The 12,634-nt window shown below is 34.3% G+C and overlaps 1 protein-coding gene across 3 annotated transcripts in view; it reads right to left on the bottom strand.

The window, feature by feature from the left end:
* Window positions 1-12,634, bottom strand: part of CSMD3 (CUB and Sushi multiple domains 3) — a 613,476-nt gene that overhangs the window by 387,783 nt on the left and 213,059 nt on the right. For all 3 annotated transcript variants that reach the window (XM_069006042.1, XM_069006041.1, XM_069006040.1), the window contains exon 6: window positions 5,333-5,445. In XM_069006042.1, the coding sequence (XP_068862143.1) occupies window positions 5,333-5,445 (113 nt within the window). The remainder of the gene's footprint in view (window positions 1-5,332; window positions 5,446-12,634) is intronic.

A 12,634-nucleotide genomic window follows, 5' to 3' on the forward strand; every position in this document is an offset into this window, starting at 1 on the left:
TCAATATCTTTTTCTTCATATTTCATCCCACATTCAGGGTGCTCACATTTATCCAACCTCAGCTCCACATAGTTGGCTGTCAAGTATGAAGGAGACTAACCACTTGCATGCTTTTAAATATGAGGGACAACTAAATTTTATTCTATCCTGAAAAGTTCATGGATATATTTCATAGCTTCATCTGTATTTTCGTATAAGCAAAGATTGTTAATGGATGCAAATGGGTTTGTGCACTCAATTTACATATTTGATACTATTTTGCTCAAAGTCTAAACATGAGTTTTCACATGTCTTAAACAGAGGTAAACAAACAGGGGAAGGAAAAAAATCAGTTAAGAAATGGATTTCGCAAGTGAAATGAACAGAAATTGTAGGGCTACTGTTGAAACCTTCCAGAGCTTTAAGGGAGGACAAAGGTAGAGAATGAGAGGAAAAGGATGCTGAATCTAAAAAGAAAAGTTATAGATGCTTAAAGTAATGTCTATCAGAAAATGAAGATTTTTTTCTTTTTCTGAAATCCTTTTCTGAATCTGGGTTTGCTTGATATAAAGAAGATTGAAGTTTGTGTATGCCATTCAGTAACACCAGATGCTGGGAAGCTAACTTAACCCCTCTGTCCACTTAGATAATATTATAGATTCATACATAAAAGATAGAGTACAAAAAGTAACCAACAGAAAGCAGCAACCAAAAGGAACTGCAAATGGAAGGAGTATAAAAGCACAACCAATTTTAGAAACAGGAAAAGAGGATTACTGGTGCCAAGGAAGGAGCTGCTTCATAAAGATCCAAAGAAGCTTTTGTTCTACTTCAGCCAACAGTTTCTGATTCAAAGGGAGTTTCAACAAAGCAACAAGAAGAGAAAACATCAAGACAAGGAACCCTCAGTGAATAGAAAGAAGTGCTGAAACACAGATGACCAGGCAAGCAAGAGTAAGTGGGTTATGACACCACAACCTAGGTAGGGAAACATTTTGATTCTCCTCTAATTGAAATTTCTTATTGAAATTTCTCTTCTAATCATATTGGTTATTGTTTACCAATGTCTTTTAAATATTGTATAAATTAATACCTTTCATTAATAAAATTGCCTATTAAAGAAAGTAATACACATAACTCACATGACTATGTACTGAGAGAAACTGAGATCTTTCCACAGTTTCATGTACCTCAGCAGATTTTATTTTTTCTGTATAAGTCAATTAAAAAAATTTTTAAATGCTTTTAAAGTCCCTTGCCTGTTTGCAAGGTCTTAAACAGAAAATTAGGAAAATATGTTTAATTACATTAAAAGTCTGTTTACAAAAAATTACGTAATACCCTATGTTTTCTATTTTTTTGTTGCTGTGGGTTTTTTTTTTTCCATATGCAACTGTATTTTGATTTTCCAGGGCATCACTTTTATTCTTTTCAAATGTCTAGGCCAAAGTAGCTTTAGGTATTACACTGAAGCTCGGCCATGCGAGGCTGCCTTATGAAAAAGAATCTTAAAACCCAGTTTTCATAAAATCAAGAGAACAGAAGGGAATAAGACTGTAATTAGTATAAAGGCCAGGGATTTGGTAGCAGAGGGGTGTAGGGCTGAACATGTGACCTCTGCCTTCAGGAGGCACTGAGCTGTCCCATGCTAGTCACAACTGGCCACATCTGGCTCCAAAATGGACCCACCACAGGACAAAACAGAGTCCATCAGTAGGATTTGTGACAACTCTATGAAGATGTATATAAGATAAGGCAATAAACACTGAGGGAAAGGAACAAGGTCAGAGAATGAGTGCTCCATTCCAGAGCTAGTAATACCCTCAAAGGGATTAGAGTCCATGGGTAACCCACACTGGAGCAGGTTCTTCCACTAAGAGGCTATGGCCCATGGTCAATGTACATCAAGGCAGAAGAAATGAGTAAGAGGGAAGAAATGGCAGAGGAAAAGAGTGAGAAATGAGGAGTAGCAGAAATTAACTCTGACCTGAACCTCCTGCACTGGCTGTCTCACCAAAGAGACAAAGGGTAATCTGTAGTGGAATAGAGGAAGAGGAAGTATTTGGAATGAAGATAAGCTGTCCAAAGAGGAGAGTAAATAAGGACATTTTGTCCAGGAGAATAGTTGATGAGTGATTTGCCACATCTTCATTTCAACCATGAAACTTTTCACTCTGTTCTTCCTATCTTCTGCCCTGTTGTACTGTGAGGATGGAGTGAATGAGTGGTGGTGAGAGGGCTTCATTTCTACTCAGGGTTAAACCATCACCCAAATACACTAGCACAAAATGCGCATTTGTGCAAACAAAATCAGTAAGCCAAGGGAGTGATTAGCTGAAAAGGTTACTGAAGTGCCACACAATGACAGACTAAAATTATGCAGTATTCTGAAGTTCAGAATTTGGAGTCCAGGTCCTTCAAAATATGTAAAAATGGGCTAAAGAAAATAAAACTAGAGGAAGTACTAAGAAATTAGTAATTCTGGTTGTAGTGGTACTATGTAGCAAATATTATGTTTCAAAGAGGAAACTCAGAAAGAAGCTACAGACAATTTACATTAATTAAGCAGGGGAAGGAGCAAGATTTTAACACAGTTATTACTATGTAGCACTCTGATAATACAAGCTATTGAAAGAATTAACAGATGCCCTCTCAAAAGTAATGCAGAAATAAACTCTTGAAAAGAAAAACAAGCACTTGTACTACATGGCTTTCTGCAACACTTAAAATTTTTATTCAGTTATCTGGTTTTCAGAAAACTCATGTCAGAACATCAGTGAAATTAAAGTTTGAAAATTGTCATTACAAAAAGGCTTAACGTTATCTCTAACTGAAAAAGAATAAGGTTACATGTGGATGCTAAAAGGCAGGAGCAGAGGAATTTTCCTGTGAAACTTTTCTTTCTCATGAGAGAGCAGTTAGAGAAATCCAGCTTCTCACAGCTTCTCTGTGAAAGCTTTCGTTCTCATGCGAACTGGATGGACAACAGTTTGAGAGAATGTAAACCATTTCTACACCTGCAAGTTGTTTTGAGAACTGTGAAAATTATTTTCCTTCTCTAAGAATAATATTTGGAAATGGGTGTCTTACTGCTCAATCTATCACCCTGAGAGATGGTGGGTCAATAGGCCAATCATGTAATTTCTCTTTTGCGAACCATGCTATAAAAGGTATGGGTGATTAAACGAGGTCGCATCGGCCCATATCATCTGACCTGGATTCATGTCGTGATTTTGCCATTTTCTGGGGATAACAGCGACAGTTACAGTTCTCAAAAAACTGAAAAGTGTTGTGTTATACATTTTTGTTTATTTTCTAAATGTATGAAAGGTTTTTAATATATCCCATCTCTAGAAGTGTTCATGGCAGGGTTTGAGCAACCTGGTCTAGTGGAAGGTTCCCTGCTTGTGGCACAGGGGGTGGAACTAAATGATCTTTAAGGTCCCTTCCAACCTAAACCATTCTACAATTCTATAGTATTTATTTAACTTCTCCATGCTCTCTCCTTTAGTCTACCATTAACCTACCAGAAACTACTCATCCCCTATTATCTGACCTGTATTTTTACTATTTTTCTACTATCAAGGTTATTTTTTATTGATCATATAGGCTTGAGTATGCACATTTAATTCCTTTACATGCTGAATTTTTTTTTACTCCCTACATTTATTTTAGAGTTGCAGAAGACATTTTCTTCATTTTAAGTATGGTGGGCTACTGCAGCATTTGACAACTTAGTGTTGAGTACACTTTAACATACCTTCAGCAATATACCATTAAAAATTAAATGAACAAACAAAGATAGTAAAAACCCCATTACTTAGTCACTACATTATTAGGCAGTAAAGAAAACTAGAAGACACACAGCATATTCAAATCTCCTACACCTACCAACTCACACATTTTATGTGTCCTGCATAAAACATATTTTTGAAAGTAAACATAAGCCTGTTCCCTTTCATTAGCTATTACCTCACGTTTTTGGCAGGAATGCCTGTATATGTACCATGAGACATGGTTTGTTCTTCTTTTCTAACTAGTTCAAAAGAAACAGCTCAATACTCCAAATTACTTCATTTAAACCACCAAAATAGTTATCACATGATTTCTCAATTGTGGGGTAGATTCAATAGAGAGAATTCCTATTTTCTATCTTTTTGACAGTTCCATAAGCTAGCAGCTTCCTATTAAAGAGTGTGGTTTATCATATGTGGTATGAAAAATATCATGCAAAAAATAAGTCAGTGCTTTTTATAAATCATTATAGCAGCCCTGAAGCTACAGTAAGAAATTTTCTTTCATGTAAATTCACTCAGAATACACGTTCGAGAACATCTATAAACTCAGGAAGTCCAAATCAAGATATACATTACTTGCTGAAAATAGTAATCAATTTTTTCTGTTCTTGTATAGAATATGCTATCTGAGGCAATCACACAGAGTTGTAAAATTCGCTGTTATCAAAGATCAACTTAAAAACATTAGTCATAGGCTTTTCTTAATTGCAATTTTTACATTACTTGACTAATTTTATCAGATTCTGCAAAATTTTATGTAAGTAATCGCTTCCTATGCTAAATTTTCTAAAAGAAACTGCAAAAAAAATTCCTGAACTAAATCTTGATAGAAATGCCATGATTAGTTTTTTCATCAGATAAATGGAAAAAGCACAAAAACACAAAAAGGGGTTACTGTTCCCTGAAGATCCATTGATACACTGTGGATATTGAAAAATATTATTTATAGTATTACCATACACTAATGACATTCAGTTTTCATTAGCACTTCATCATCAGAAGGACCTTGTTCCAAAGAGTGACATTCCCAAAATTATGCTTCAGATGCTTTTACTCTTACTCAAAATAAATGCTTGCTCATAAAAACAGTGTGTAAGAATCTTTCTGGTTAATTAAACCCTTAATAACGCAAAGCCTTCCAAAACATAGTAAAAAGTAAAAGAGATTAAATGCTACTTTAGTAAACAGAAACTTACTCACTGCTTTACAAACATGACTAATACAACTATAGATTCAATTCCATAATTTAATGATAAAGACGTTATTTCTGTTACTGTTAAACAGTATCTTTCAGAATATTAGGACCTATGCTAAGTACTTGCACAGGTTCAAGTAAAGCAGATATCTCCTGCAATTTTTTTTGGTAACTGAATTTAGGTACACTAGATAATACACTGCCCATAATCTAATGTACTGTAATTTGATATAGCAAGTTGAAAAACAGGCTATACTTATAAGGGCTATTTTTAAGTGGCCTTTCCCTTTTCCTACAACTTCAGGCACTATTTTTCCTAGCAAATACAGCCACAACTAATAATGTATTTCTTTAAATGTACCTTGGTAGTGAGCACTAAATCCACGGTATCGGTGATTGCTGTCTGTTACAAAATGTAGTCTGAGCCAGTTTTTGTTGCTTATAACTGGAGGAGGTATATTCATTCCAGAGAGCCTGAATTAAAACAAATAAATAAAAAAAATATTAATAAAAGATTTCAAAATTATCAGGAAAACTTTTATATTCAACATAACGTTCATTGACATGCCCTCTGTGGGGCTTTTTCTTTATCGATTAGTAGGGTTCTAACACGATGCCTGACCAAGTGATGGGATACAAATCAGTGCTAAGCTAGAAACTACACAATCATGTTATTGGTCAGGCACAGCACTGTCAGGATGGAAGTACATGGTACTCAGGATAGAAAGAATTTGTGTCTATACAGGTCAGATAATGGGCTATACAGAACATTGCTCTGGACACCAGGGAAAGGTTTGTACCCTGTGACTTTCACATTCAAGATATGGAAGAAGAGAGCTTAGATAATGCAAACTAATATCTAAAATGATAAAACAGACATCTACTTTTCAAGAGTAAGTAATTTTCTACATTCAGGGTATAAAGAAGAAAGAAATATTCCATCACTTGTGTGCATTTGAAATTTAGTTATTAGATGTACAAGAAGAGTAGGGAATTCTAGTGGATTGACCCCAGCTAGCAGCGAAGCACCACACAGCCGCTCTCTCCCTCCCTTCCCTGTCCCCAGCAATTGTAAGGGGAAAGAACAATAAGAGCAAAAGCAAGAAAGACTCTTCAAAAGACAGTTTAATAAGTGAAGAGTTGAGAAAAAAGGAAGTGATACAAAAGCAATCATTCACCATATTCCACAAATAGATCAATCAAAATGGTCTCCAAACAATGATCAGCAGCTGTCTTTCAGCCCCTCTAATTTTTTTATTGCTTACCATAAGTTACGTGGTATGAAATATCCTTTTGGTCAATCTGGGTTTGTTGTCTAGTTTTTTTTCCTTCCCAGTATCCTGCCTATGCCTGGTCTACTCACTGTGGGGACAGAGGAGGGGGAAAATAAAGTCTTGATGCTGCGCAAGCAGGGCTCAGAAGTAGCCAATATATAGTTGGGCTATCAACTCTGGTTTAATCCCAAATCCAAACTACAGCACCATATGGGCTTCTATGAAAAAAACTAACTACGAGCCGTTAGACCCAGTACAGAAAATTACCTGGATTTTTTATTGTTTTGGTTTTTAGCATCAGGATATTGCTCCAATTATAGTAGTCTTTCATCTTGACTTGCTCATTAAGGAAGTCTGAATTTAAGTTCTTTTTTTGTTTGGGGGTTTTTGTGGGGGTTTTCTTTTTTTATTTTATTTTTAGATGAGATGTCATGTTATAAAGAAGGTGAATAAAGTTTAGATAGAAAAATCTTCCATCAAGCCAATAATACAAGATATATTTCCCACTAAAAACAGAAAGATAAGTCACATCTTCAGGATGTCAACATACCATTTAGTCCTTCCATTTATTTATAAAAAGAACTCTTCCTGTAATTAAAATAAAATACTAGCCAACAATGGTGCCATTTTATGTTCAGACACCAAGGATTCCTATTTTATTTTGAGAAAAACTCTATTCATAATAAATCAAGTAATTCTGAAGTGATTTTTTTAAGAGGAATAAAACCTAAAACCTTACTTAAATAAATAACTAATAAGCTTGTATAGGTACTATTCTGTGAGGAAGACTTCTGAAATAACAGTTTAGAGGTTCTTTTCATCTTTTCCCACCCACTCTACCTCAAAACAAAACATGTTTAAGATCACTTTCCAAATTTCTGAAACTGTACTAGCACCCTTGTTCCCTCAGGCACTTACATAAATGACAAGAGGCTTGACTGACACCACAGTCTATTAAAACTCCTTTAAATACTTGCAAAATAATGCTTTTATACTGTGGAAACACATTAGTTATCCAGTTCATTTCAGTTGAACGACACATAGAATCTAAATTTTTTAAGCTTATGAAATTGACTTCAAATCCTAGATCCAAGCAATCCTGATGATGAATTTAAATAAAAAACCCAAGCAAACAAACAAAAAAAACCCCAGTGCTATTAGATTGCAACAGGATGTGGTGAATGCACATTGCTCTGTACCGATTAAAGTCAGAACTGATCTAGAATATGTATAAAATGTAAGAGGCAGAAGTCTACACCTTTCAATTAGAAAACATCAAATATTTCTGCATTTTCATGATGAATTTTAGAATGAAACACACTTCCTAACAGACAAAAGTGGCTTTAGTTGCTACATACTTTAATTTGAGGCTTGTTTTTTGGAAGGTAGAGGTTTAGGTATCCTTTTAGGCACAGCTATTTCTCTGTACAATAATATTACCTAATGATGCAAGAGGAAATAGTTCTTTTGTTTAAATTCTCACTCTATAAATAATTGTTAGGCAATACAGAGAGAGAGGCAACAACCTTTCACTGCTTGCATATTTTAGAATAAACATTTTACTGGAAGATGTCTTACTGAACAATTGTAATAAAATAAGGCTGTAAAACATATTTCTTAACACCTATTTTGACTCATATATATTATGCCTATAAGAAGGTTTCTCTTTAATAATCACAAAACCATGTGAAAAATAAATTGTGAGTTTATTTTCCGAGGCGTGAGAAAATGTCACCCTAGACATTTAAATAAGCTCACAGTAAAAGAATAATTTTGTTTCTAAAATAGCTAAAAATCTAGTTTACCTATCAAATCAGGTATTTATTAACACATCTATCCTTAGATCTATGCTAACCTCTAATTAAATTCACAGTTTCTACAATCTGATTTTTTACAGTTCATTGTTTCTATGGTATTCTCCCCAGAAAGTAGATTTGTTAGCGGACAAAATTTATTCTGCTGATATAACTGCCCCTTTTCTCATGTCAATTTATCTTCTCAGCAAATTATAAAGCTGTTCACCATTACAGTAACCCACTGGCAGCCCAACCTACTTCTGTGTCAGCTGCTATTCCAAGCATAGTTATGCCGCATCATCTACAATATTTTCCTAAAATTCAAAGTAAAACACTATATCTTCCATAAAGGAAATGCAGCTGTCTCATGTTCTTTTATATTTCAGAAGATGTAGCTCCCTCTCAAGCTGCACAGAATCCTGCATAGTAAATTTCAGTCAACAGAGAGTAGGCTTCCCTTCTGCAGCTGTCTTTCATAAACTCTTAAAAATGTTCATGGAGAATCTTGGCTGTGAACCAGAGATTTAAATTATCTTACCATTATGTGTAGTCAACAGCATTGACTTTTACCTACTGCAAAATGTATTTGAAAAAAGAAGCGCTTACTGAAACAATGCACCTTTGTCGCTAAACAAGGGATTTGTAGAAGTGTAAGATTGTGCATGTAGATATGCCAGTGAAATTCCCATCTATGTGCTTTATTTGCTTTGTGTATAAACCACAGTTTACAGAAGAAATAAGGGACTAACATTTTTGAGAATCAAAATTTCGTTCTTCTTGCACTTCATTAAAACAGCATGCCTCCTTTCCCTTCCTTTATACATTATTTAGGTAGTAATTAAAAAAAACAATCTGCTTTAGGCTAATTCTGATCCAGTGAAGTCAATTATTATTTCATTTGCCCTCAAAATTCTAACACATAATTGCCACCTTAAGGGGTGGAATTCAGGTTTGGTGTGTTTTCTTTTTTAATATCATAGCGCACATCCTCTATTTCTTCCAGAGAAGGAACACTATACATTTACTTTAATATTTGAAATGTACACCGTCAGATAGCTACAATCTTGACAAGTAATTTAAACATTCCTGTCTTGTTCATGTACCAAACCAGCTTTAATTTCTAAAAATCATCTAAAACTACAGTTCTTACAAACATATTATCACCAATTGTCACAATTGTCAATACATTGATTATTATGATGTAATGCAGGCCTTAATTTAGGCATTCAATATGCCCAAATATATTCCAAACCGATAAAACGTTTTGCTTTTTTTTTAAATAAACAGCAAAGCTTTTTCCTAAAACTTTTAAATTAAGCATATATTTTCTATGTTTCCTCACATGCTAGGAGATTCGCAGAAGTGGAATTAATGGAAAAAAAAAAATTGAGGTTGCTACCACATCTATAAAGAGTGCTGAAACCCAATGTAATACTACCAAAGCCTTAGGATAACAAAGACTTACATCTTAGCATGACTAAGTGCATACCTACATCTCATTACTCATATACATGCACTAAAAAATCCTAAATGCTTGTTTTGATGCAAACTGCAGCTGTGTGATTTCTTTCTCATTGGTATTATTTGCATGTTGAAATAAAACTACTGCATAAAAAAGCTTTGATTAAAAAAGGGCAAATTATCACACATTTTGATAAGGCCTATGCATGTTCATGTATGTGCTACTGGGGCTTAATACTTACACAGCATAATACACTACAAAGGAGAGTAGCTTTGAAAAGAGAGGAAAGACATGCCCAAAAGAACAGTACCTGATCAATGACCTATCTGGTTTGATTAAATTTTGCTTAAATTAGGCAGTACTTGTATTAAATATAAATTTGAAGTATTAACCACTTGCAGATTATTGTATCTCCTGTGTATACAACATATACACATTAGCAAAGATGTCTGGCATCCATTCCTTTGTTCTCCATGACTGCCTTGATCCCATAAAGCAACAACTCCTGTAGCAAGCTTCATAATAAACCTCTTTTGCAAAGCATCCACCCCACAATGCAGAATAAAGGGCTCAAGATTAAAACTCAGGTCTCTCATTTAATAAATCCAGATCTGTTTAGAAACAACCAGCTGCACACGAGAGAAGCAAACCTGATGCCAACTGAATATTTAATACATTACTAGATTTGGAAGATCCTGAGGGATTTAATGATTAAGTTAACATATCCCCCCTGTTCCATTAACCCAGTTTGTATGATGTTTACAATGAAGTTCAGACACTAACCCAACTTAATCCTTTGGTCAAGCACTAAAAGAGTTAAGTATTTTGTATGACTAGGCATATCAATATTTTTTATGTTTCCAATTTCAGTGATGAGAGATTAATGGGTCTTAATGGCAGTCATTATAGATGTGAATGTCTGTTGCATGACAGCTTTGGGTACTGTTTTTTTTTTCATGGAAATGTTCTATCCAAGTTATATTAAATCATTTTGAAGCAAGGACACTGCTCTGACCTATATTGTCAAAAAGCAAAAAAAAAGCTCCACCAACTTCTTGTATTTCTTACAAAATCTATTGCTGTCTGAGAACTCAAGGTTTGAATTTTTTAAGCTATCAAATAAATATTAAATGCTAATAGGCATTTTCAGTTATCTTTGGATAACAACAAAGGTCAACAAAATGGATAACTGGCTGCAAATTTTGCTTCAGTGAAGCATTTCCAATATAAAGTCAGTATTTTAAGACATGTGGTTTCCCTAGAATTTAAATTGCATCTTACATTTATGCAGTATTAACATGTATAATATTGGTATATCTGTATTACAGAAAAAGACTAAATGAGACATCTCTGTGACAGAAGCTATAGAACTTTTACGTAAGTTGAAGTTTTCATTTAATTGTATGCGTGAAACTCAAACTGCAGGTTTGAGTTGCCTCAGGGCTGCTCTTGTGTGTGCAGTCAGTACACTCAAGTCATTAATTCCCTGGATGATTAAGGAATTGTCCATTTTGTGAGATAACAGACTGGCTTCAGAAAAGAGACTAACTTGAAAGGTAATTACAATATCAAACTAAGAAGTTTTCTAGATGAGTCTTCAAATCATGAAAACAAGAAATAACATAGGAAGAGAAAGATTACTTTGGAAATAAAACAAGCATATAAATAAAGAAAACAAAAAAAGAGGATTGGGTTATTCTTCTGCATTGTCATAGTTCAATGTCCAGTCATAAGGAATGGCAGAACACATCATTCCAAGGAGAATTTAAAGGGTAATAATTCAGTCTTTAAAGAGGAAAGAAGAAAAAGTCTTCTCTTCCTAAAACAATCTCCTTCTCAATGATAAATATTAATTAGAAGAGTAAAGGAAAAATGTCCAAAAGAAAAGTGTCTGAAATCTAACACTCTACTAGCAGTTTGAGGTTAATGTATAACCCGAGTTTTAAGTGGCTGTGAAGTTAGCAAGAGACCTAATTCCTCTGGTCAGTCCCTGCAATATCTATAGCAGGACTGAGCATTTTATGTATCTAAGAATGAGGACACTCAGAAATTTGAAACTATATTAATTGTTGTTTCCGTATCTCAGAACTGCAGTCAAATGAATGACAAAAAGCTGGGGTTTTTTTTATAACACTAAATTATCACTCTTCAAATTTAGCCTCATGAGCTATTTAGAACTAAACTAAGGGTTTAGGTTGAAACCTCACTGCAAACACTGATTTCTAATTTATAAAACAAAAAATGAAAACTTAAATAAGGGAGTGTTTGGAAAGAAGAGGAAAAAAAGTTCTACATTATTTAACCTTGAAAAAAATACTTGTTCTGTAAAGGACTTTAATAATATATTGATTAATTTTAAAGTTATTCATCTAGAGGGATAAAAATAATTCACCCTTTGACTCTTTTTGTCAATTACATGATGATGTCTGAAAGACCGAAAAAAAGTGTTTTAAAAATGTCAGTGTTGAAATATGTGGAAGCTTTGTCTTGCCTTTGCAATGCTGCAAAAAGTTCAATTCTGGAGTAAAGTAACTGTCATACAAAGCAACTCTATGAGAAGCCTGTGTATGATCGTTAAGGACTGAATAAAAGTCCAAGTGATGATTAATGAAAGTTTGTAGTACTGGAGATACAAAATGTTGAAAAGTGCCAAGATTAAGAAATACTTTTTAACTTCAGAATTTGATTGCACCCTATAAAGCCAGATGTTCCTATGTCAAAGTTTTCCAAATAATCTCTTGATTTGACAGAATAATACAGTATGAGGAAAGGAGCCTTCTAAACCCACAACTGCTAGCCTATGACACGTAGTCTTTGTGACATAAGTAAATAACACTGATGAACAGTGTTGTTGTGTCCTGATTGCATGCAGGCCTACTACAAGCTGCTGATTTTCAGATAAATGTCAGGGTCTTAAAAGGAATAATTTTTCATAAACGTGATTCAAATACACACAAAGTGACCTCACACTTACAACTCAATTTCCCTGAGCAGCTCTTAGAAAGAATATAAATACGTATTAAATTTCACCTGGGCTGCACATGGTGGTTAACGCATAGGTCTTTCTAGCACACAAGCTGTGGCAAGTTGCACACACAGCTCCTTGGTGTAATTGATGGGACCAAGCTCAG

This window comes from Aphelocoma coerulescens, chromosome 2 (assembly GCF_041296385.1).
Source record: "Aphelocoma coerulescens isolate FSJ_1873_10779 chromosome 2, UR_Acoe_1.0, whole genome shotgun sequence".
NCBI lineage: Eukaryota > Metazoa > Chordata > Aves > Passeriformes > Corvidae > Aphelocoma > Aphelocoma coerulescens.